Source organism: Neomonachus schauinslandi, chromosome 1 (assembly GCF_002201575.2).
Source record: "Neomonachus schauinslandi chromosome 1, ASM220157v2, whole genome shotgun sequence".
Lineage (NCBI taxonomy): Eukaryota > Metazoa > Chordata > Mammalia > Carnivora > Phocidae > Neomonachus > Neomonachus schauinslandi.
In genome coordinates this window covers 214,083,197-214,106,265 of record NC_058403.1, presented here as the reverse complement: position 1 = coordinate 214,106,265, position 23,069 = coordinate 214,083,197, and the positions used below count along the sequence as shown (strand labels likewise).

The 23,069-nt window shown below is 65.4% G+C and overlaps 2 protein-coding genes across 2 annotated transcripts in view; both read left to right on the top strand.

The window, feature by feature from the left end:
• The first annotated feature begins 1,553 nt into the window (after positions 1 to 1,553).
• ABCA7 (ATP binding cassette subfamily A member 7) lies at positions 1,554 to 18,000 on the top strand. Its single transcript, XM_021705543.1, is given in 48 exon segments — positions 1,554 to 1,619; positions 1,710 to 1,803; positions 1,999 to 2,140; positions 2,223 to 2,335; positions 2,473 to 2,549; positions 2,903 to 2,983; positions 3,201 to 3,411; positions 3,493 to 3,632; positions 3,906 to 4,022; positions 4,223 to 4,390; positions 4,662 to 4,879; positions 5,061 to 5,237; positions 5,530 to 5,752; positions 5,866 to 6,087; positions 6,162 to 6,237; positions 6,240 to 6,362; positions 6,654 to 6,764; positions 7,041 to 7,212; positions 7,502 to 7,633; positions 7,731 to 7,870; positions 8,079 to 8,216; positions 8,421 to 8,605; positions 8,685 to 8,763; positions 9,079 to 9,281; positions 9,501 to 9,573; positions 9,783 to 9,860; positions 9,929 to 10,086; positions 10,322 to 10,446; positions 10,522 to 10,618; positions 10,832 to 11,088; positions 11,271 to 11,303; positions 11,410 to 11,587; positions 11,671 to 11,861; positions 12,116 to 12,293; positions 12,525 to 12,640; positions 13,080 to 13,224; positions 13,318 to 13,441; positions 13,783 to 13,912; positions 13,983 to 14,103; positions 14,178 to 14,240; positions 15,235 to 15,341; positions 15,612 to 15,753; positions 16,209 to 16,343; positions 16,423 to 16,526; positions 16,801 to 16,893; positions 17,318 to 17,558; positions 17,649 to 17,689; positions 17,691 to 18,000. Coding segments are annotated over 48 exon segments (6,450 nt in total). The 3' UTR covers positions 17,803 to 18,000.
• A 1,215-nt stretch (positions 18,001 to 19,215) lies between these two features.
• The window catches only part of ARHGAP45 (Rho GTPase activating protein 45), an 11,330-nt gene continuing 7,476 nt past the window's right edge, over positions 19,216 to 23,069 (top strand). Inside the window, exons 1-5 of the mRNA XM_021705542.1 lie at positions 19,216 to 19,387; positions 20,319 to 20,649; positions 22,395 to 22,538; positions 22,762 to 22,846; positions 22,930 to 22,974. Coding sequence (XP_021561217.1) covers positions 19,298 to 19,387; positions 20,319 to 20,649; positions 22,395 to 22,538; positions 22,762 to 22,846; positions 22,930 to 22,974 — 695 coding nt within the window. The 5' untranslated portion in view covers positions 19,216 to 19,297. The remainder of the gene's footprint in view (positions 19,388 to 20,318; positions 20,650 to 22,394; positions 22,539 to 22,761; positions 22,847 to 22,929; positions 22,975 to 23,069) is intronic.

The window sequence follows — 23,069 nt, the reverse complement described above, 5'->3', positions numbered from 1 at the left end:
GGAGCTGTGGCACTGCAGGCGGGTGTGCAATGTGGGGAGACAGCCTGGCCGGCGTGTCCGGAGGTCGGCCCGTGTGGGGTGTGCCGACCGCCCAGCGCCCCACGGTGACGCAGCAAGAGGCGAGTGGTCCCTTTAAGAAACCCGGCTCCGCACGGCCTCCTCCCACGGCGCGCGGGGCTAGCGCAGGCCCGGCCTGCGGGTGGAGGGGACGGCAGCCAACAGTAGTGGGCGGGGCGGGGCGGGGCGGGGCGCGGCCGCGGGCCTCCGAGGTGAAGGCGGTCAACTTCAGGGGGCTTAGGGCCGGCTGCGGGAGCTTCCTCTTAAAGGGGCCGTGATCCCGGGCCGCGGTCGGGCGGAAGGAAGGCGGCAAGAGGTGGGGGCTGGAAAGGTGAGAGGGTCCCGGAGAGAGAGAGGCCGGCTCCGAGACTCGAGGATGCCGGGGCGCAGGGGTGGGTGGGAGGGAGGCAGTTTCCCCGGGAATGAGGGGGTGTGGGCGGAGTGCAGACTCTCGCTCACCTTCACTCCCCGCCCGAGTGTGAGGGGCGGCAGGATGGACCACTAATTTCGAGGAGGAGGCTGGGCAGTAGACTCCCCTGAGAGGGGATGGCCAACATGCACCTGCAGCCCCTCTGCCCGTTAGAGCTCCTACTAGCCCTGTGCCCCAGCTCCCACCTGAGGGAAAGCAGAGCCTGCAGTGGGGGGTCGGGGGTCCTGGGTCCTGGTTCCAGCCTCGTACGTGGCCCGTGGCACCTCCCTGCCCCAGTTCCTCTTCGGTGCAATAATGAAGTAGGCCAGAGCTGGACAGTTCTAGCCAAGGGACGGCATCAGGAATTGCTGGTTCCAGCAGCCCGCAACGCTGCCTCTTCTCCTTACTCATCCTCGGGATCCTGTGGTTCTTCTCAGCCATAAATAATACATGAGGGACGGGTAGAGCGGGGGCCCTGCCTCCAGCGGGGTGACTCGGCTTGCCTCTCTGGGGGGCCGGGTAGGCCATGCTTCCAGCCGGGCGTGCAAAATGCTCAGCACGGTAAACACTCGCTGAGTGTTTACCGTGAGGGGGCCCCCAACATTCTAAGATTAGAGTCCTGGGTCATAACCGTCACACCATTTTGAGGAATACCTCGGGGTCCCGTTCCAGAAGAGCCGGGGGTGGGGCGTTCCTTCCCAGGGCCCGGGATGAGGCTGGGGGCCGGGACCTGGAGACCCCCACGGGAGCTCAGGGTGGAGCCTGGTGACGACAGAGTTGAGCCGAGGCTCCTCCCCCTGAAGAGTTAGCGGATAGCCTTTTGGACCCCTGCCCTGCAGGGAGGGACAGCCCAGGCAACCAATCAGGTGCAAGGACGGCTTTGGGCAGGGCTCCCGTTGGCTCACTCCGCCCCCAGGGACCCAAGAGACCCTCTAGTAAGTGCCTACTCTTTGGCTCCAAGCAGAGCTTCCAGGAACCCTGCGCCATGGGATAGAGGAATGAGGTTCAGAGAGGGTCAGGATTCGCCCACAGCCACACAGCACGTCCTCAGCCTGACTCTCCATCGTGTGCTCTGTCCATCCCCACCATGGCCTTCTGGACGCAGCTAATGCTGCTGCTTTGGAAGAATTTCCTGTATCGCAGGAGATAGCCGGTAATGCCAGGACTGATGGCCCCGGGGGGGAGTGGCCCCGGGTGCCCCCCACTGTCCCCCATCCCCCCGCCTCTTCTTCCCCTCCCCCAGATCCAGCTTTTGGTGGAGTTGCTGTGGCCTCTCTTTCTCTTCTTCATCCTGGTGGCCGTCCGCCACTCCCACCCCCCACTGGAGCACCATGAATGTAAGCCCCCCAGGGACAAGGCTTTTTTTGTGTGTGGGGGGGTAGGCAATGTGCCATCCTATCCACAGGGGTCCCAGAGAGCGTCAGAGAGCACAGACCGGGCACCCAATAAAAGTCTGAGTGAGCATGCTGTTGGGGAGGGTATGAATATGGTGGGGATTCAGGCAAGGCTCCCCACGCCCAGCATCCCCACAGGCCACTTCTCCAACAAGCCGCTGCCCTCGGCCGGCACCGTTCCCTGGCTCCAGGGTCTCATCTGCAATCTGAACAACACCTGCTTCCCGCAGTCCACGCCCGGGGAGCAGCCCGGTGTCCTCAGCAACTTCAAGGACTCCCTGTGAGCCAGCGGCAGTGGGTGCAGTGGCCCCGGGCACGGGGGTGTCTGCCGAGCCCCCACCTCCTGCTCCCTCTGCCCCCAGGGTCTCCCAGCTCCTGGCAGATGCCCGTGCTGTCCTGGGGGGGCCCAGTGCCCACAGAACGCTGGCCAGCCTGGGAAAGCTGATGCCAGTGCTGAGAGCCGCAGGCGGACCAGGTGAGGAGGCCAGGGCCCTTTGGCTGGCAGGGGTGCACTCTGAGCCTCGATCTGCCCAGCTGTGTAATGGGTACAGGGTAGGGCTGTCTCAGGCTAGGCTTTGCCTAACCTTGTGCTTCTGTGTGTTCTTCTCCCAGCCCGGCCTCAGCCAAGCGACCGACTGCAGGACCTACTACCCCTGACCACAGAGCTACTGGGGACACTGCTTGGAGAGGTGAGATGGGGTGGGGACCAGGCTGACTCTGGGAAGCTGCTCTCAGGAAGTCTCAGTACTTCCCCATCCTGGGGCAGGGGCCTCTGATTCCAGCTTCCAGGCCTTTGCCTGGGCTGTCCCTGGCACCTGGAGTGACGTTCCTCGTCCTGTCAGTGCCCAGACAGGCCGTGTCTAGCATGTGTCCAGCCCGTGAGACCTTGAGCGAGTCCACGTGCCTTGCAGCCTCCACTTCCCTGTTTGTAAAACGGGGTCTATAATAGTACGGACCCGCACGGAGTGGAGCGTGGCAAAGTGCTCGACCCCTAGTGAGAACTCCGTCAAGGTCATTATCACCCCTGTGTCTTTCTCCCCAGGGATCCCTGGGGTCTGTGCCGGACCACATCCAGGAGTCCGTGAGCAGCTTTGTGGAGGCAGCAGAGGACCTGGCCCAGGAGGTAACAGGCCCGCTCATCGTCCACCCCAGCCAGCAAACCAAAAGGGTAGGCTGCCTGGATGGCCGGTGACAGGGCAGCCCAGGCACTTCCGCTGGTAGGCTTTTGGGGGGCTTGGGCAGAAGGAGAGAGGGAGAAGGTGCTCCTGGCAGGGTGCCTAGCCCTGGTTAGGCTTGCTGGCAGGGAGGGTTACCAGCATCCTCTGGTGACCCCTCTCCAGCTCCTGGCACTGCCCAGCCTGGTGGAGCTGCGGGCACTGCTGCGGAGACCCTGAGGGGCAGGTGGGCCCCTGGAGGCCGTATCAGAGGCCCTCTGCAGTGCCCGGGGGCCTAGCATCCCAGGGGGGCCCTCCCTCAACTGGTACAAGGCCAGCCACCTAAAGGAGTTGGCAGGGCGAGAGCCGGCAGCAACCCTACCCGACGACAGCCTGAGTGAGTGACTGACCTCTGTTTCCAGTATGGGAAGTGGGGCACTGGGAATGGGGGCAGGGCCTCATGGTGCCCCCACCCCAGGCCCTGCCTGTGCTGAGCTCGTGGGGTCACTGGAAACCCACCCGCTGTCCCGCCTGCTCTGGAGGCGTCTGAAGCCGCTGGTCCTGGGGAAACTGCTGTTTACACCCAACACTGCCTTCACCAGGCAGCTCATGGCCCAGGTAAGGGCAGAAGTGGTCCTGGGCGCCCCCCCCCCCCAGCCCAGCGAGCTTGGGCCAGGCCAGAGGGAGGGCCCTGCACCGGGAGGGTGTGGAAGCAGGGTTTTGAAGAAGCTGCCAGGTGGCAGGTAGAGGGACAGCGTGTGCCAGGGGTCAGAGGCACAGTGGAGCGAAGCGGGAGAGGCGAGGTTGGGGAGGAGGGGGGCAGGTCCTCAGAGGAGGGGAGCGTCATGAAAGGGCTGGCCTGGCACTTCTCTTGGTGCCCCCCTCCCACAGGTGAACCGGACCTTCCAGGAGCTGGCTCTGTTGAAGGATATCCAGGAGGTGTGGGGTGCCCTGGGACCCCAGCTCTTCAACTTCCTGAATGACAGCACGAAGGTGGTGATGCTGCAGGTGGGGCCAGGACGGAGGCTGGCAGAGTCGCCCACGGTCTCCCTGCTGCATGTGGGCAGAGCACAGGGCAGGGCCTCCTGGGGAAGTGTGTGGTGGCGGGTTGTGGAGTCCAGGGTGAGGACGGGCCCCAGGGATGAGAAGAGGAGTGACGCCGCCCGGGGTGCCCCATGCAAACCCCCTGCTCCCCCACCCCTCCGCAGAGGCTCCTGCAAGCTCAGGACGGAGGAAGGAGGCGGCCGGGATCCGGAGGCCAGGCCCGGGCCAAGGCCCTGCTCGCCTTTCTGGATCCCCGTGGGGGCGCCTACAGCTGACAGGGGGCCCATGCTGACGTGGACCACCTGGTGGGCATGCTGGGCGGTGTGATGGAGGTGAGGGGCCGTCCGCTTGGGAGCTCTGTCAGCCGGGTCGGCAGGGCCCGTGGTGAGCGGAGGGCAGAGGGGAGCCCAGGGAGGGGGACCGAATTGGGGCGATGCCCCGTCCTAGGGAAAGCCTGAGGATGGACGGACACAGCCTGCGCCCTGCGGAAATCTGATGGGGGAGCTGGGCTCCGCTCTGGGGCTCCGAGGGAGAAGCACTGCCCGGCCTGAGGTTCAGGGGAGGACCCGGGCACCTAGGACCCACGCCCAGGCCCTTCCCCAGTGTGTGACCCTGGACAAGCTGGAGGCGGCACCCTCAGAGGCCGCCCTGGTGGCACGGGCGTTGGAGTTGCTCGCAGAGCGCCGCTTCTGGGCCGGCATCGTCTTCCTGGGGCCCGAGGATCCTCTGGACCCTGCGCAGCTCGGAGGCCCAGGCCACGTGCGTGTCAAGATCCGCATGGACATCGATGCCGTCACGAAAACCAATAAGATCAGGGACAGGTGGGGGCGGGGCCGAGTGTGGGGCGGGGCTGGGGGGGGGGCCATCCCGCCAATGGGAGACCGTGATACGCGGAGCCCGGGCCTGCTTAGACCAATCGGGGTCTACGGCGGATGGGCCTAGGTGGTGCGAGGTGCGTGGCCCCCGGCTTCTCCCCGCAGCCGACCGCCCTGCCGTCTGCAGGTTCTGGGACCCCGGCCCGGCCGCTGACCCCTTGACGGACCTGCGCTATGTGTGGGGTGGCTTCGTGTACCTGCAGGACCTGCTGGAGCGCGCGGCCGTGCGCGTGCTGAGCGGCACCGAGCCCCGGGCCCGCCTCTATCTGCAGCAGATGCCCTACCCCTGCTATGTGGATGATGCGTGAGCGCCCGCTCCCCACCCACTCCCCCAGGCGGCAGATCGCAGGCTGGGAGCCGGGCTCGGGCTCCCTTGGGAACACGCATGCCCTCCAGGCTGCGAGCCGCTGGTTTAGAAGGACCACTCCCTGTGACCCGGCGGGGGAGGGTCTGGGGTCCCGGGGCGCAGGGAGAACAGGGCCTGTGCTGACGCCTGGGACCCTAAGGCTGGAACAGGGGTCTCGAGGTGCCAGGTGTCCTGCCGGTGGGGGCGGCGCAGGGTCTCTGGCCCCCACCTCAGCTGCCTCCCGCCTCAGGTTCCTGCGCATCCTGAGCCGGTCGCTGCCGCTCTTGCTGACACTGGCCTGGATCTACTCGGTGGCGCTGACGGTGAAGGCCGTGGTGCGGGAGAAGGAAACGAGGCTGCGCTGCGCGATGCAGGCCATGGGGCTCGGCCGCGCAGTGCTGTGGCTGGGCTGGTTCCTCAGCTGCCTTGGGCCCTTCCTTCTCAGCTCGGCGCTGCTCGTGCTGGTGCTCAAGGTGGGCACAGCCCAGCCTTCCCGGCTGCGCAGGCCACAGGCCAGGGGCGCTGGCGGAGGGGGTGCCCCAGGCAAAGCCAGGATCCTGACCCGAGCTGTATTTGCCCCTTGCAGCTCGGGGACATCCTCCCCTATAGCCACCCGGCTGTGATCTTCCTGTTCTTGGCGGCTTTCGCCGTGGCCACTGTGGTCCAGAGCTTCCTCCTGAGCACCTTCTTCTCCCGAGCCAACCTGGCAGCCGCCTGTGGAGGCCTCGCCTACTTCGTGCTCTATCTGCCCTACGTGCTGTGTGTGGCCTGGCGGGACCAGCTGCCTGCCGGCGGCCTCGCGGCTGCGGTGAGAGCCCGGCGGGCTGAGGGCAGGGCACGCGCAGCTGCGCTCACTCGCTCACGTACCTGCCCCCACCGCAGAGCCTCCTGTCTCCTGTGGCCTTTGGGTTCGGCTGCGAGAGCCTGGTGCTGCTGGAGGAGCAGGGCGAAGGCGCACGGGGCACAACGTGGGCACTGGGCCTGTGGCAGACGTCTTCAGCTTGGCCCAGGTCTCCGGCCTTCTGCTGCTTGATGCCGTGCTCTATGGCCTTGCCACCGGGTACCTGGAGGCGGTCTGCCCAGGTGGGCCCTAAGGGTGGGGTACGGACTTCCCGGCACACCTGCAGAAGGGAGGCTGGGCTGGGGGCATGGTGGGGTGGGGTGGAGCTTCAGGGCCGTTTGGTACCTGGAGGCCGTCGCAGGTTGGGGGACGGCTTCCTGGCATCCAGGCACAGGTGGCCGCATCGGAGGGATGGCCTGAGGCAGGCCGATGGGGTCTCCCGCCTGGATGCCCTGATCCCAGGCATATGGCCAGAAGCTGGCACGCTCCAGGGCAATGGGCTCAAGAGGTAACTGAGCACGGCTCCCCCCCAGGCCAGTACGGGATCCCCAAACCGTGGAACTTTCCCTTTCGGAGGAGCTGTTGGTTTGGACCTCGTTCTCCCAAGGGTTCCTCCCCACCTCCCACCCTGAAGGACCCAGAGGGTGAGGCACAAGGAGACCTAACAGCCGCTTCCCTGTCTGTATCCCCCACGTCCTCCAAAGACCCAAGTTCCTGCAGATCCCAATCCTCTGGATATCTCCATCTCCCCAGGCTCCCCGGGGCGCCCCTAATCCCTATAGACCCCAGACTGATAGGTCGCTGACTCCACAGACCAGCCTTCATGGCCTCCCAGGTCCCCCAGACTCCCCCAGGCCCCCTGCACCCCCCCCCCCCCGCGCCAAAGGGCTCCCACGGTTGAGCCTGCCCTCCTTCTGCAGTGCTGATGGAAGAGGTACCACCGGGCCTGACTCCAGGGGTCTCCATATGGGGCCTGGAGAAGCGCTTTCCCGGCACCCCGCAGCTGGCCCTGCGCGGGCTCAGCCTGGACTTCTACCAGGGCCAGATCACCGCCTTGCTGGGCCACAGCGGAGCCGGCAAAACGACCACTCTGTGAGCCGCTCCCACTCCCCCACCCCCGGGCCTCAGTTTGCACGTCTGCTCAATGGGAGAGGCATCTGGGTCTCTACAGTGGGGGCGGGGCCCCCAGTTCATTCTGGGTACACAATGGGCAGATAACCATGTTCTCTGAGCCTCAGTTTCCCTCCTCTGTAAAGTGGGGACATAATACACCTTTGGTCTGGGCGGATAATAGGTGCCTTTTAAGTGCTTTTGCCCCTTCTCTGTGGGTCTCTGCTTCCTCCTCTGAAGGGCAGCTGCCCTGAGACCCCCTCATCCCCAGGTCCATACTGAGTGGCCTCTTTCCGCCCACCCGGGGCTCCGCCTGCATCCTGGGCCATGACGTGCAATCCAGCATGGAAGCCATCCGGCCCCACCTGGGTGTCTGCCCGCAGTACAACGTGCTGTTTGACATGTGGGTCTTGGAGGGCCTGGGGTGCGGTGGAGGGGAGGCTGGGTGCTCTTGGGGCTCTGCCTGCCACAGCGGCCACTGTGCGCGCCCGTGCCTGCAGGCTGAGCGTGGACGAGCACATCTGGTTCTACGGGCGGCTGAAGGGTCTCAGTGCAGCTGCTGTGCGCCCGGAGCAGGCCCGTCTCCTGCAGGACGTGGGGCTCGTCCCCAAGCGGGGTGCACAGACACGCCACCTCTCCGGTGAGCCTGGCCTGGGGAGGAGCCTCCGGGTCGGTAGAGATGAGGCTGGGAGGGGGGCTGAGACGTTATCCTGAGGGTGGAGTGAGGCCAGAGGAGACACCAGGTTTGGGGGACCCAGAGGGTGGGGAAAGGGGCCCGGAGGAGGACAACAGACCCTGCCCAAGAAGGGGGAGGTCATGCTGGGACGCCCACCCATGTCTCTGCCCAGGTGGGATGCAGCAGAAGCTTTCAGTAGCCATCGCCTTTGTGGGTGGCTCCCGGGTCGTCATCCTAGATGAGCCCACAGCTGGTGTGGACCCTGCTTCCCGTCGCAGTATTTGGGAGCTGCTGCTCAAATACTGGGAAGGTAAGAGTTGGGGGAGGCACAAGGTTCCCCTAGATTCTGTTTCAGGGGCCAGAAGAAGTTTCTGATGAGGAAGTGCTTGGAATAGGGTTTTGAGGGATGGATAGGAGTTTGATGCACAGGGCAGGCAACTCCTGGCAGAGGCCACAGCTTGCACGAAGACCTCGCATCCCGACGGTAAATGTGGCCTGGTTTCCCGTTGCCCAGGTCGCACCCTGATCCTCTCCACCCACCACCTGGATGAGGCAGAGCTGCTGGGAGACCGCGTGGCCGTGGTGGCTGGAGGCCGGTTGTGCTGCTGCGGCTCGCCGCTCTTCCTGCGCCGCCACCTCGGCTCCGGCTACTACCTGACGCTGGCGGAGGCTGCCCCATCCCTGGCCGCCGGCAACAAGGTGAGGGCTGGAGCTGACCTCCGACCCCCGACTGCGACCGTGACCCCGGCCGTGGCAGCTGGTGCCCCTCTGCCCGCAGAAGAATGCTGACTTGGAGGACCGCGAGGACGCCAGGCGGAGGGGGGAGCCAGGCAGCCAGGCGGCACAGCTGGTGAGACGTGCCGGGGCGCGCCCCAGGGAAGGGCCAGGGCAACGGGCTCCGCGACGCCCAATGGGACCCTTGACCTCTGACCCTGAGTTGAACCCGAATCCCGGCCCCTGCCTTTAACCCAGCCTGGGCTGAGCTCACAGGCAGCCCTACCGCTGACCCCTGACAGCACGTGGACCTCCGGCCTGACCTCAGGCCACACCCTGCCCTCCGGTGCCTCACCCTAAGCCTCCCCTGCCCCTCGGGGGGCCGGCCACACCCCTTCCCCAAGGAGACCAGGCTGCCCACTGTACCGCGCCCTTGACACGCCCCCCCGTCCGCCCAGGTGCCGCCGAGCTGCTGTCCCTCGTGCAGCGGCTGGTGCCCGGGACGCGGCTGGTGGAGGGGCTGCCGCGCGAGCTGGTGCTGGTGCTGCCCTATGGGGGTGCCGCAGACGGCAGCTTTGCCAGGCTTTTCCGTGAGCTGGACCAGCGGCTGGGGGAGCTGGGGCTGGCCAGCTACGGGATCTCTGACACCAGCCTTGAAGAGGTGCGGCTGCTGGGGGAGGGCTGCCTGGAGGAGGTGTCCTTGGAAGGATGAGGAGAGGCCTGCTTAGGGATGGCAGCACACCCTAGGGAGGCGGAGGGGCACCTGCAGGGGACCAGAGGCTGAGAGCCTCCTGGGGAGGCCTGGGGACCCACAGTGTCTTAGGGCTGGGTGGCTCTCTGCTGGGGGGTCCCAGGCTGAGCCCCTGCTCTGTGTCCCCAGATCTTCCTGAAGGTGGTAGAGGATTGTGCTGTGGACACAGACCCGGAGGATGCGGCTGCAGGTCCCTGTCTTTGACCCCTAACCCTGGTCCAGAGTGGGACTTGACTTTAGGCCAAGTGCCCATCCTTGGTGGAGTCTGGCAGCCTTGACCTCCACCCCTGACTTCTGAGCCCCTCTGTCTGTGACCCTGGACCTTGACTCAGACCCTAGGCTGATCGGTAGCCCTCGAAGCTGACCCCAACCCCTCTGGCCCCACAGATGGTAGCCACAAGCAGCAGCCGGGCTCAGGCAGCGCCCGCCCAGATGTGACCACACGGCTCAAGATCCTGCCCGAGGAGTCCGTCCTGGAGAATGGTGAGCTGTCCCGCCCTGAGCCCGTGGCCCCTCCCAGGCCGCCACCACGGGAGCACTGACTCTTCCATCCCCCACAGCTCATTCTGCCCCAGAAACACAGGCTCTGCGGGGCTCTGGGCCGGACCCCGCAGGCCGGGTGCAGGGCTGGGTGCTGACCTGCCAGCAGCTCCGGGCCCTGCTTCTCAAGCGCTTTCTGCTTGCCCGCCGTAGCCGCCGTGGCCTGTTTGCGCAGGTGAGGGGGGCTGGGCACCGGAGAGTGCGTGGGAGACCTTGGGTGCCTGTCCTCTGCTCTGGTCGCCCGCTCAGTGGCCTAATTTGAGTGGTTAACCCCAGAAGTCTCCCCCAAACTGAACACCTCTATTGAGAGCACTGGGGAGCCATGGATAGTTCTAGAGCAGGAGAAAGGAAGGACACTGGCAAGCCTGGAGGGGAGAGCAGGGAGGGCAGCTGATGGGCCTGTCCTTCAGATCGTGCTGCCTGCCCTCTTCGTGGGCCTGGCGCTGGTGTTCAGTCTCATCGTGCCTCCTTTCGGATACTACCCGGCTCTGCGGCTCAGTCCCAGCATGTACGGTGCTCAGGTGTCATTCTTTAGGTGGGTGCAGGCGAGAGGGGGTTGGAGGCCGACAGGCGGGGCCGTAGACCTGACTCTGAGCTGCACCCCACACAGTGAGGACGCCCCAGGAAACTCAGAGCGTGCCCGCCTGCTGGAGATGCTGCTGGAGGAAGCAGGACTGGAGGCCTACCCGCAGACTAGCTCCACCAGGTGGGGGCCCACCGGCTGACCCTCGTGCCTCTCGGGCCTCAGGTTGTCTGTCTGGGCCCTCGCCGGTTGGCCTTGGGGAGGGTTTGGAGCATCCCTGTGCCCGCCTGGGAGCTGAGCGTCCACGTCCCCGGGCCTGCGGAAAGCTCGGTGCCCACAGCCCTGCCCCCGGCCCTGCCCCTGCAGGACGCCTGAGTGTACACCGCCCGCCGTCTGCCGGTTTTGGGTGCCCGAGGTGCCCGCAGGTGTCACTGAGGCCTTGGCCAGCGGCAACTGGACCCCGGAGTCCCCGTCCCCGGCCTGCTGGTGCAGCCAACCTGGTGCCCGGCGCCTGCTGCTGGACTGCCCCGCTGCGGCTGGCGGCCCCCCGCCACCCCAGGCGCTGGCCGGCTCTGGGGGAGTGGTGCAGAACCTAACGGGCCGGAACCTGTCCGACTTCCTGGTGAAGACCTACCCGCGCCTGGTCCAGCAGGGGTGAGCCGCCGCCCGGACTCAGTTTGCCCGGCTGTTGCTTGGGCCCCTGAACGAGGAGGTCGGGGCTGGGGGCCTCCCCTCACTTCACCTGTCTCCCTGGCTCCCCAGCATCGCTCACTGTCTCTGTCCCACTCCCATCCCCCCCACCCCCGTGTCTGCCTTTCTGTCTGTCTCTCCTGCAGCCTGAAGACCAAGAAGTGGGTGAACGAGGTCAGGTGAGGAGGGTCCCATTCCCGCGCCCTCTGCCTGCCCGCTCGGGGGCTTGCCTGCCCCACCCTCCCGGGCCTTCACCTGCTGCCCCCTGACCCCACCACCCCACAGGTATGGGGGCTTCTCCTTGGGGGGCCGAGACCCCGGCCTGCCCTCAGGGCAGGAGGTGGGCCGCTTGGTGGAGGAGCTGCGGGTGCTTCTGAGCCCCCCGCCCGGCGGGGCCCTCGACCGCATCCTGAACAACCTCACAGCATGGGCTCACAGCCTAGATGCGGAGGACAGCCTCAAGGTGGGACCCGGGGGCAGTAGGCAGCTGGTGGGAGGGGCGGGTCCAATGCCAGCACCCTGATCCCTCGGCCCTGACCCCCCCAGATCTGGTTCAACAACAAGGGCTGGCACGCCATGGTGGCCTTTGTCAACAGAGCCAACAACGCACTCCTCCGCGCCCGGCTGCCCCCGGGCCCTGCCCACCGTGCCCACAGCATCACCACGCTCAACCACCCCCTGAACCTCACCAAGGAGCAGCTGTCTGAGGCCGCACTATGAGTGCAGGACTCCTGCCTGTGCGTGCCCTCCCTGCCTCGGCTGCCCTGTCATTTTGGGCGGAGGGAGCTAGAACGGCACTCTGCCACACTCCCGCTGTGCGAATAGGCCTGGGGAACGGGACACCATCAGGCCCAGCGGCGTCCAGGCTCCCCCAGCAGCCCACGCACCGCAGCCCTAACTGGCTCCGCTCATCTCCCCAACCAGCCGTGGACCTTTGTCCCATCAGGAGTGGGCAGAGCTCTCTGAACAGCTCCTGCACCCTTGCCCACAGGATGGCCTCCTCGGTGGATGTGCTTGTCTCCATCTGTGTGGTCTTTGCCATGTCCTTCGTCCCAGCCAGCTTCACCCTTGTTCTCATCAAGGAGCGCGTCACCCGGACCAAACACCTGCAGTTTATGGGGGGCCTGCCTCCCACTCTTTACTGGCTCGGCCACTTTCTCTGGGACATGGTGTGGGCAATGCTTAGAGGGGTGGGGGTCCGGCTACCTCTCACCACTGCCCCTTTCTGGCCCCTTCCGGTCAGGCCCTTGTCCAGGATGACCTGGGGGAAGTCTTGGGGATTGTGGGAGACTTTGTGTCCTGCTACCTGAAACACAGGGAGGTTGGGAGGGGGCACAGGGATGAGGATGGCAGTTCCCGCCCTTGCAAACTGATGGCGGTAATTACCATCTCCAATGCAGTGTAACTACTTGGTGTCAGCGTGCATCGTGGTGCTCATCTTCCTGGCCTTCCAGCAGAGGGCGTACATGGCCCCTGCCAACCTGCCTGCCCTCCTGCTGCTCCTTCTACTCTATGGGTGAGGCCTCCCCAGCCCCTCCGGGGCTGTTCTTACTGACTGCCCTATCTCAACACCTAATACTGTTGAGGGACATGGGACTCTGAACCAGCTCCCAAGGAGAGAACGTGGAGGTCTGAGCTGATCCCAAGGGTAATCTAATTTAACGATGTGCTGAGGTGGCCTTAAAAGCCCATCTTCTCTAGGGGCACCTGGCTGGCTCAGTCGGGAGAGTGTGCGATTCTTGATCTCGGGGTTGTGAGTTCGAGCCCCACGTTAGGGGTAGAGTTTACTTTAAAAAAAAAAAAAACAGAACAAAACAAAACAACAAACGCTCCTCTTGTCTTGACTTACATTAAGAGGTCCATGGCAGGGACGATGGGAGGGGAGATCTGTATTCCTCTTAGGGCTACTCAGCCTGCTGCCGGGTGGTCACCCCTTGACTCCTGTTGCCCCTTAGCTGGTCGATCACGCCGCTCATGTACCCAGCCTCCTTCTTCTTCTCCGTGCCCAGCACGGCCTACGTGGTGCTCACCTGCATCAACCTCTTTATCAGCATCAATGGCAGCATGGCCACCTTCGTGCTCGAGCTCTTCTCTGATCAGGTGGGTCCCTGCATGTCTGTGCCTCAGGCTGGGACTGGGTTGGGGCATTGGCCTCGGCCCCTGATCCACCTCCCTCTTCCTGTCCCTGAGCAGAAGCTGCAGGAAGTGAGCCGGATCCTGAAGCAGATCTTCCTTATCTTCCCCCACTTCTGCCTGGGCCAGGGGCTCATCGACATGGTGTGGAACCAGGCCATGGCTGATGCCTTTGAGAGCTTGGGTGAGAACTAGGTGGGGACGTGCCAGCCAAGTCAGTTACACAGGGTAGGGACAAACAGCAGCCCCCAGGAAGAGACCTAGAGATCTAAGGTGGCCCCAAGTTTGGGTCAAGTTATAAGTACAGCAAAGCAGCTGTAAAAGCTAATTCTGTCTTGGGTCATATCACAAAAGGTCTAAGGTCCTAAATAAGGGAGATGGGGATACCACTGTTTTCTATACCAATTAGAGCTCAGTTGAGTGGCCCATCCAGTTCTTGGTCCTTTTCCACAAAAATCCAAGGTGACCTGGATGGGGAGGGGCCCACATCCCCCATGACCTAATTCCTCCTTCCTGTCACCACAGGAGATGGGCAGTTCCAGTCACCCCTGTGCTGGGAGGTGGTTGGCAAGAACCTCTTGGCCATGGTGGTACAGGGGCCGCTCTTCTTCCTCTTCACGCTGCTGCTGCAGCTCTGGAGCCGCCTCCTGCCGCAGTCAGTGGGGACCGGGTAAGGGGGGAGGGGCCGGCCGTGGCTTTGGGCTCACTGACCTCTCTGTCCTCAGACCCCAGCTGAGGTCGCTGCACCCCTTGGGGGAGGAGGATGAGGATGTGGCCTGGGAGCGGGAACGGGTGGTCCAAGGGGCCACCCAGGGGGACGTGTTGGTGCTGAGAGACCTGACCAAGGTGGGTGCAGAGTGCTGGGTTGGGGGGCTCCCCCTGGCCCACCCACCTTTCTCAGGGACCTGAACTCCCCCCAGGTGTACTACGGGCAGAGGACACCAGCTGTCGACCGCCTGTGCCTGGGGATCCCCCCCGGTGAGGTGAGAGCCCAAGGCAGACTTCCCCGTGTAGGGGCAGTGAGAGGCTGCCCCACTGTGTGCCCACTGCCCTCTACTGAACACCTCCTATGCACATGGTGCCCTTCATTGAACAGCTACCTTGTGCCCGCTGCCTTTTATTGGGCAACTACTGGCCGCCAACATTTGAGTTCCTGTTTTGTGCCAGCAAATTCTCAGGAAGCACCTACTGCGTGCTTCCATTTATCGAGCCCTACTGTCTGCAGGAAGGTGTTAGTAAGCCCCTACGGAGACCAAGCAAATTATTATCGAACACCCAGGGGGCGCCCACGCATGTCAGGTGGCCTACTGTGTGTCAACACCTGAGAACCAGTTGTACTGTCGAGCCCCCCATGTGTGTGTATGCGTTTACCAGGGGAGTACTGAACGTCACCCGAGCGATGGTCGACTTTTTGTCGAGCATCAACAGCACTTATTGAGCCCCTGCTGTATACGCACCTGTATTGAGCACCTGCTCACAGCCAATATTTATGAGGCACACGTGCCCTGTACCAGTTCGCATTCAGGCGACGACTACGTGCAGACGGACATGCTGAGTGTCACATCTCGGCCACCTGCCGGGGCCAGCGCACCTGCAGACACTGGTTCTCAAGCGCCTCCTGTGTGCTGGCCAGCCTCTCCACCTTGGGCGGACTGCACCCAGCCTCAGCCCTGCACCCACGGAGTGTCGGGAAACATTGAGAAGTCTCATGCCTCGCTATTCGTGGAGCACTTGTTGTATGTGATCTTTATGAGATACCTACTGGGTGCTGGAATTGGTTAAATACATCCCACGTGCCAACAACCGTTCCCCGCTAAGTGGCAGATGTATGCCTATCTGCACACCCCCTGTATCGGTCCCAGGGGTCCTCCTTGCTCACAGCCCTCCTGCAGACACTGGGAAACCCACCCCGAGAATTAGCGGCCCCGGGACAGGGATCTGAGACCTTGCTGAGTGCCGTCTATGGGGCACCTGCAGTGTTTCGGGCTGCTGGGAGTGAACAGAGCAGGGAAAACGTCCACATTTCGCATGGTGACAGGGGACATGCTGCCCAGCGGTGGTGAGGCTGTGCTGGCAGGCCACAGGTGAGGGGGCTCGGGTGGGGGCGGGCTGTCCCAAGCCCCTGTTCGTCCCCACCCCTTGCTCTCCTGCGCAGGGACTGTGCTTCACCAGCACGGTCCGGTTGGGCTGGCCCTGAGCCCCTGTGCCCCCACAAACCGCATGTCCACCGGGCCCTGAAACACCCCCTACCCCCTGTCTCTTACCACAGTGGCCCAGGGTGGGTGGGCCCTGAGGTCCCCCCAGCATGGCCAGGGCCTGGCCAATTCCCTGAGCCCCCCGTCCCCCACCCCCAGCGTGGCCCAGGAACCGTCCGCTGCGCACTGCCACATGGGCTACTGCCCGCAGTCGGACGCGATCTTCGAGCTGCTGACCGGCCGCGAGCACCTGGAGCTGTTCGCGCGGCTGCGCGGTGTTCCCGAGGCTCAGGTTGCCCAGGTGACCCCCGCCCCCAGGATCGCAGCCCCGCCCTGGCTCTGCTTGGCCAGGCCCTGAGTCCAGGTGCCCCCCTCGTCACCTGTACCGCGCCTGCTGACCCCCAGCTCCTACGCTCTGTGGGTCCAGCGCAGGCTGTGCCCACCCCTTTCCTACCCGACCTGCGCTACCGCGGTCGCGACCCCGCCCACTCTGACCTTGACCGCACCTCCCGCTGAGGGCTTCCCGCTACTCTGCCCTGGGTCGGTCCGGTCCCTCATTCATCCTGGCTCCGCCCTCTTTATTTACCTTCCCCCCTTGTCGCCCCAGTGCCCCCCACGCTCACTGCCCCCCTCCCCTTCACTGCTCCCCCAGTCTAGCCTCCCCCACGCTCACTCTGCCCCCCTCCCGTTCACTGCCCTTTCCCCGAGACCCCCCCCATCTGGCCCCTCCCCTCTCTCACTCCGTCCGCCCCACAGACAGCGAGCTTGGGCCTGGCGCGCCTGGGGCTCCCGCAGTACGCGGACCGACCTGCGGGTACCTACAGTGGAGGCAACAAGAGGAAGCTGGCGACAGCGGTGGCGCTGGTGGGGGACCCGGCTGTGGTCTTTTTGGTGCGTGGGGGCGGGGCCGGGGCGGGGCCTGGGGGAGGGCTGGGGCTTGGCTTATGGCGTCTCCCCTTGCACTCCCAAGGACGAGCCGACCACTGGCATGGACCCCAGCTCCCGGCGCTTTCTCTGGAACAGCCTCCTGGCCGTCGTGCGGGAGGGCCGCTCCGCGGTGCTTACGTCACACAGGTGGGTCCCGCTCCGGGTGCTCAAGGCGGAGGGTCAAGGTGGTGCAGGCTCTGGGGAGGGAGGCGGACCCGGCCCCAGAGAGAGGCTGTCAGAGCACAGGGACACAGGAGATGGAGTGGCCCTGACCTTTGGGGGGGGGGGTGGACACGCCGACGACGGTGACACCCGACCCTTGGGACAGAATGGTCTGGGCTCCGTGCGAGTGTCTGGGCTTGGAGGGTGAGGGTCCCCGGCCTGGGGAGTGCAGGAGTTGATGGCGCTGGGCTCCTGACAGCATGGAGGAGTGTGAGGCCCTCTGCACGCGCCTGGCCATCATGGTGAACGGGCGGTTCCGCTGTCTGGGCAGCCCGCAGCACCTCAAGAGCAGGTGAGTGGGGCGCGAGCAGGCAGGTGAGGGCGGGGGTGTAGGCGGGGCCAGAAGAGCCACCAGACACAGGGCCACGCGAAGCCAACTTGGCTCTAACCTGAGGGGAGGCGAGGACCATGGACTGTGGAGGAGGCATGAAGTAGGGAGTGGGGCAGCCAGCAGGGGTACGGGGCTGATGGGTGACGGTGGCTCTCGGGGGGCCGGAGATGGACCTGGGGGCGTGGCCTCGCGCGGGCGGGGCCTGGAGAGGCGGGGTGAGGGAAAGGGATGAGCCTATAAAAGGGCGAGGCCGCGCAAGTCCGCGGGTCAGAAGGGGCCAGGTATTGGAGGCAGGCCCGGAAGCGAGCAGGGGGGTGGTGTGGACGGGTTGCAGGGCAGGGCGGGCCTTGAGCGTGTCCAGCAGCCCCGGACCCGCCCATCCCAGATTTGGAGCCGGCCACACGCTGACCCTGCGGGTGCCCGCCGCGCGGTCCGAGTTGGCGCTGGCCTTCGTGGGGGCGGCGTTCCCGGGGGCCGAGCTGTGCGAGGCGCACGGCAGCCGCCTGCGCTTCCAGCTGCCGCCGGGAGGGCGCTGCGCCCTGTCCCGCGTCTTTGGAGAGCTGGCGGCGCACGGGGCGGAGCACGGCGTGGAGGACTTCTCCGTGAGCCAGACCACGTTAGAGGAGGTGACCGCGGCGCCTGGTTGGAGCTGAGGATGAGGTGGGGCCGAGGGCCAGGCGCTGGGGCTGACCTCCCCTCCGGCCACCCACCCCTAGGTATTCTTGTACTTCTCCAAGGACCAGGGGAAGGAGATAGATGGACGACGAGCAGGAGGCCGGAGTCGGGGCAGGCCCTGCGCCACGCCCACAGCACCCCAAACTCATCACCGGGGTCCTGGAGGACCCCAGCATGGCCGAGACGGTCCTCTGAGCCGCCCTCATCGGAGGGGTCGGTGGGAGATGCTGGGAGGGCAGGGGGGCAGGGCCGGGACCCAGGCTCTCCTAGGATCCGTTGCCCTGGAGGAAATAATAAAGAGAACTCGTGGCGTGAAACTGTGTCCGTGCGTGCGTGCGTGCCAAACACGGCTCTCCTTCCCCGCCTCCCTGCGTGTGTGCACGTGAGAGTCTGGCCGGACCCCCAGCTCACATGAGGGCCTCTGTGCTGGGCTGGGCACTGGGGGGGTCTCACATGTACTCGGGGACTTCCTAAGAGCCTGGACACCCACGTGGGTCTGGCCGCTCAGGGCGGTACCTGTGAGTGCCTGGTCATGAAGTGGGCATGAGGTCAAGGCTTGGGAATGTTCTGGGCGGCTTGGAGGAGCCCAGGGGGAGTGGCACAGACCCCAGGCCTCCTGACCAGGCCAGAAGCCTGCCAGCCAGCCCTCAGCCCCTGAAGCCTGGCTCCAGAGCAATGAGTGGTGGGCAAAGGATCCTCAAGGGACTTCTCAGCTGGGTCTGTGGATGGACCTGGGCCTGGAGAGCTGGCTTTGGCACCCGGGGCTGAGCCCTGGAGATCCGCCCCTCCCAGCAGAGGGCAGTGGGGGCAGTGTTAGGGAGGATAAAGGGGTCGGGGTTTGGGGATGGGGGTGGGACTCCAGAAGTAAGGAGAAGAATCGGGGAGAAGGGGCTCTGACCAAGAGAGGAGGTGGCTGTGGGAGGAGGGGAGGAGGCGGGGGTCCCTATGCACCATGGAGGCCCCAGCTCTTGCTGGTGAGTGGTGGCCGAAGGCATGCCTCCCACCGTGCCTCCCACAGTCCTGCTGCCTGGCGTGCCTGGTGGTCCGTGTGTGTGGCCCTGGACTGTGGGCACGGGGCCGGGGGGCGGTGGCTTGCCATGCCTGCGCCGTCAGCTCACCAGAGGAAGGGGGGTGGGGGGTGGGGGAGGCTGGACAGCAGGTGTCCATGCCCAGGGTCTGAGAGAGCAACTCTGGCTTGTCCGTTCCACGGGCGAGCTTCCTGCCATCTGTGCACCTGTCCGGGTCCCTGCATGTCATCCTGCACTCGGCGGCATCTGGGTGCATCCGACTGAGGGTCTGCACCCCTGCCGTCTGCCGCCGTGTGCCCCCGCCACGTGCCGGGGAGCCAGGGCCAGCGCACGCGCAGAGCTCCTGAGAGCCGAGCTGGGGGTGGGACCCGGGACCCCACCTTCAAGCCCGCTGTGTGGAGGGGCAGGCCGAGGCCCGGGAGGGTGGGGGGCAGGTCTGTGTCACCAGTCCCCGGCACTGCCTCCCTCCGGAGGCCTTTTCCTGTGGGGGGGGAGGGCCCGCCAATGAGGGCCGGGCCCGTCACGTGGGCCTGACAGCTGGGGAGGGGGTGGCCAGCAACAATGTGGGCCTGAGGCAGCCACTATTGAGAGCTGCAGGCTTGAGACCCCCAGCCTGCAGACCCCAGCCCGCCCATCTCGGGCCACTGGCCCCGGGCCCCACCATGTTCTCCAGGAAGAAGCGGGAGCTCATGAAAACCCCTTCCATCTCAAAAAAGAACCGGGCGGGAAGCCCCAGCCCACAGCCCGCGGGGGTGAGTGAGCCTCTCTGTGGAGTGAGCGCGGGCGGGGACCTTGGAGAAACACCCAGGCGGCAGGGGCGTAGGGGTGTGCCGTGTGCTGGGGCCCAGGACCCAGCGGCTCGATGCTGGGCCGGCGGCGGGGGGCTCACACAAGCTACAGCCCCTACCGGGCTGGACGGCATGGGCCACGCAGGACAGGCTGGGACCCCGGCGTTCAGCTCATGGTAGGAGCCCTTGGGGCTGACCACCGCATCCCTCCCCGCCGACCAGGGCTGGCTTGTGGGGCTGAGGGAGGGGGTGGGAGGGTGCCAGGGTGGGGGCGGCCTTGGGTCTGGGACCACAGGGCGGTGGTCAGGGATCTGGGGGCAGCGGTGCCGTCGGAGGTGAGAGCTATAGCTCGGCTACGTGGCCGAAGGTTTATAGGGCAGCAGGGCACGAAACAGGACCCTTGGGTGTAGGGCCTGGGGGGCATCTCTGGGGTCTGGAGGGCTACAAGGTTTGGGGCTATCTACAAGGCCTGGGGGTGTCTGTGGAACTTGGGGGTCTACAGGACTCTTAGGGGTACGGGAATCGACAGAAGTGTCTTCACCAGGGAGTAGGGGTGTCTGCAGCAGCCTGGAGGGGGCTACAAGGGCTGAGGACCCCCTCTGGCCCTCCCGACTCCACCAGGAAGTGGGGTGCCCCTCCCCCGCACCCTCACAGGCCCCACCCCTGGCTGTGGTTTGGGCAGAGACCGTTGTTTGTGAAAGCTCTGGGGAAGAGGATGTTGGGTAACAGGTGTGGGCGGGGCAGGGCACCAAATCTCGGCCCTCTGACCTCTGGACTTTGATCCCTGTGGGGTCAGGCCGAAGACCTTCCAGAGCCCCCACTTCATTTCTGGGGAAACTGAGGCTGTGCCTGGGCTGGAACACCGGGTCACCAGCTCGCCCCCCCACCCTCCCAGGAGCTGCCCAGGAAAGATGGGGCTGATGCGGTGTCCCTTGGACCCAGCCTGGAGCCACCAAGTGCAGCCTCAAATGCCAAGGCCATGGGCACCCTCAAACGGCCCACCAGCCTGAGCCGCCATGCCAGCGCGGCTGGCTTCCCGCTGTCCGGCGCCAGTTCCTGGACGCTGGGCCGGGGTCATCGCAGCCCGCTGACCACAGCCAGCCCGGCTGAGCTCCCCATCGAGGGGCCCTGCCCCGACACCGTGGAGGACATCTCCCAGCTGCTGACTGACGTGGGCCGCTTTGCCAAGGCGCTTGAGAAGCTCAAAGAGTGTGTCCTGAGCGACGGTGAGAAGCGGCAGGGACACTGAGGCCTGGGTGGCAGGCAGAGCAGACGCAGAGATCTCAGAGCCTGCGGGCTCAAGGCAGGGTGGAGGGAGGGAAGCAGGCAGGCTCAGGAGGCGATGCATGGCAGCCAGGGCTCTGAGGGATGAGTAGTTCGGAGGCCAGGAGCAGAGAAAGGCACTGAGGCGGAGGGAACATCACGTGTACAGGCTCAGAAACATAAAATGGAGATGCATTTGGGGGAACAAGTTTTGGGGCGTCACTGGTGTAGGAAGTGCGTGAAGCTGAAGGCATCAGAACAGTGGGCTGAGGGAGCCCAGCTGTTCTCCTGAGGGCCACGGGTAGCCATAGAGAATGGTAGAGCAGAGGCAGGGCACGCTGGAGCCCCGGGGCCCGGCTGGAGAGGGATCCAGGAGGGACAAGGGGCAGGACCGGCACGTGAGCCGCCGGCGTGAGTGGCCTGTTTGGGATGGCAGTTCCGTTTTCTCCTCCATGTGGCGCTGACAGCCCAGCTTCCTGCCGAGTTATTTTCATCTGCTTCCTGTTTGTCCCTGGCACCTCGTGCGCAGCCTGTGGCCGCTGCCCACTCCCCCCAGAAACCGCAGTGCCAGGACCATGCCTGGCGCTCTGACCTGCCCCCCCAGGCGCCTGCACTACAGATCAGGAAACTGAGGCCCCTCGTGGGGCCCTGACCCCCGGCTCTCCCGGCCAAAGGGGCGCCTGAGCTGGGGTTTGACCTCAGCCTCCCAGAGGCCTCTGGACGGGAGGTGGGAGCCCCCCAGGGTTATCTGGTCCGGGCGGGGGGCCAGAGCGGCTTCCTGGGGAAACTGTCTAATCTCAGTTCCTTTCCGATCCCTGCACTTCCTTGGAGGCCAGGCCTGGGCGGGGCCGAGCCCGAGGGCGTCCTGTGGGAGGCTGGGACAGGGCAGGGGCACCCGTGTACCCGCTTTGGGCCACCTGGAAGAGAGGATGTGGGTTAAGTCCTGCGCTTCCTCTGCTGGGCCTCCTCCCCTGAGCCTCAGGTGTCTCATTTGTGACATGGGGCCGTCATGGGGCCTGCAGGATGGCCGACTGTAGCTGGCGTTCTCGGCACTGTGACGGGGGGAGAACAGTGAGCCCCAAGGTGGGGGACGGTGCAGGGCCCCCCCGCCCCGCTGGGAGCACCTGGGCTGCGCGGGGCAGGTGGGCGCAGAAGGAAGGTCCCGGGAAGGGGCGTGGCCCAGCCTGACCCTGGATTGTGCGGGAGCCCGAGGTGCTGGGGCCGAGCTCTCCCGGTGCGGACCCTCAGCGGGGGTCCTCAATGCTGAGATGGGACACCGTCGTCTATCGGGCACGGGGTCCGAGGGCGCACAGGTGTCAAGGCTGTCCTCCCAGCTGGCCGTCAGCCCCGCCCCCCGCCCCGGGTCCCTCTCTGCAGTTGACAGAACCTTGAGCAGCCCTGAGAGGTTGTGGCAGGAAAGGGGCCTGGGGGGCTGCATGGAGGAGGAGGGCACCAGGACTGCAACTTGAAGGACAAGCAGGAGTTTGCTCTCCGGAAGGACATGAAGAGTGTCCTGAGCCAAAGGGACTGCCTGAACCACGTCTGGCCTTTGTGGACCTGGCCAGCCGCCCAGAGAGGCCGGTGCCTCCCCTGGGGTCCCACCTCTGCCTCAGTCTCCCCTCTGGGGTCAGGAGCTCAGAGGGGGAGGCAAGCAGGCTTTCCCTGGGGCCGGGGGCTTCCTCCCTGCTCACACCACTCTGCCCAGCAGACCTCCTCGAGGCCCGCCGGCCACTGGCCCACGAGTACCTGGGTGAGGCCCTTCGTATGATGCGTCAGATCATCTCCAAGTACCCGCTGCTGAACACCGTGGAGTCACTCACTGCTGCTGGCACCCTCATTGCCAAGATCAGAGGTCAGCCGGCCCCGGGCATGGCAGTCAGGGCCCCGGGGGCCCCGGGAGGGCTTCCTGGAGGAAGGGACGTCTGAAGCGTGTTTTGAAGGGTGCCTAGCAATTTGACAGACCCAACTGCTCTCGTGCTGCTCCTGGGCTAAGGGCTCCCTTCAGTTAGCTGCAGGCAGGGGTGGTTGCGTCCCGGCGTGGGCCAAGCACCCTCGTCCTTGTCTCTGCCCACCAGCCTTCCATTATGAGTGCAACAAAGAGTCTGACAAGCAGGAGTTTGAGAAGGCCCTGGAGACCATCGCTCTCTCCTTCAGTAACACGTGAGCACTGCGGGGCCTGCGGAGTGGGGCTGGGGGTGCGGGGCCCGCGTATCTCCTGATGCTGACCCTTCCCTGCCCTGCAGCGTGTCCGAGTTCCTCATGGGGGAGGTGGACAGCAGCACTCTCCTGTCAGTGCCCCCTGGGGACCCCAGCCAGGTGAGCAGGGAGCCCAGATGCTGCATGGGGCCAGGCTGATGGGGGGGGCCCTCCTGTCTCCTCTGTC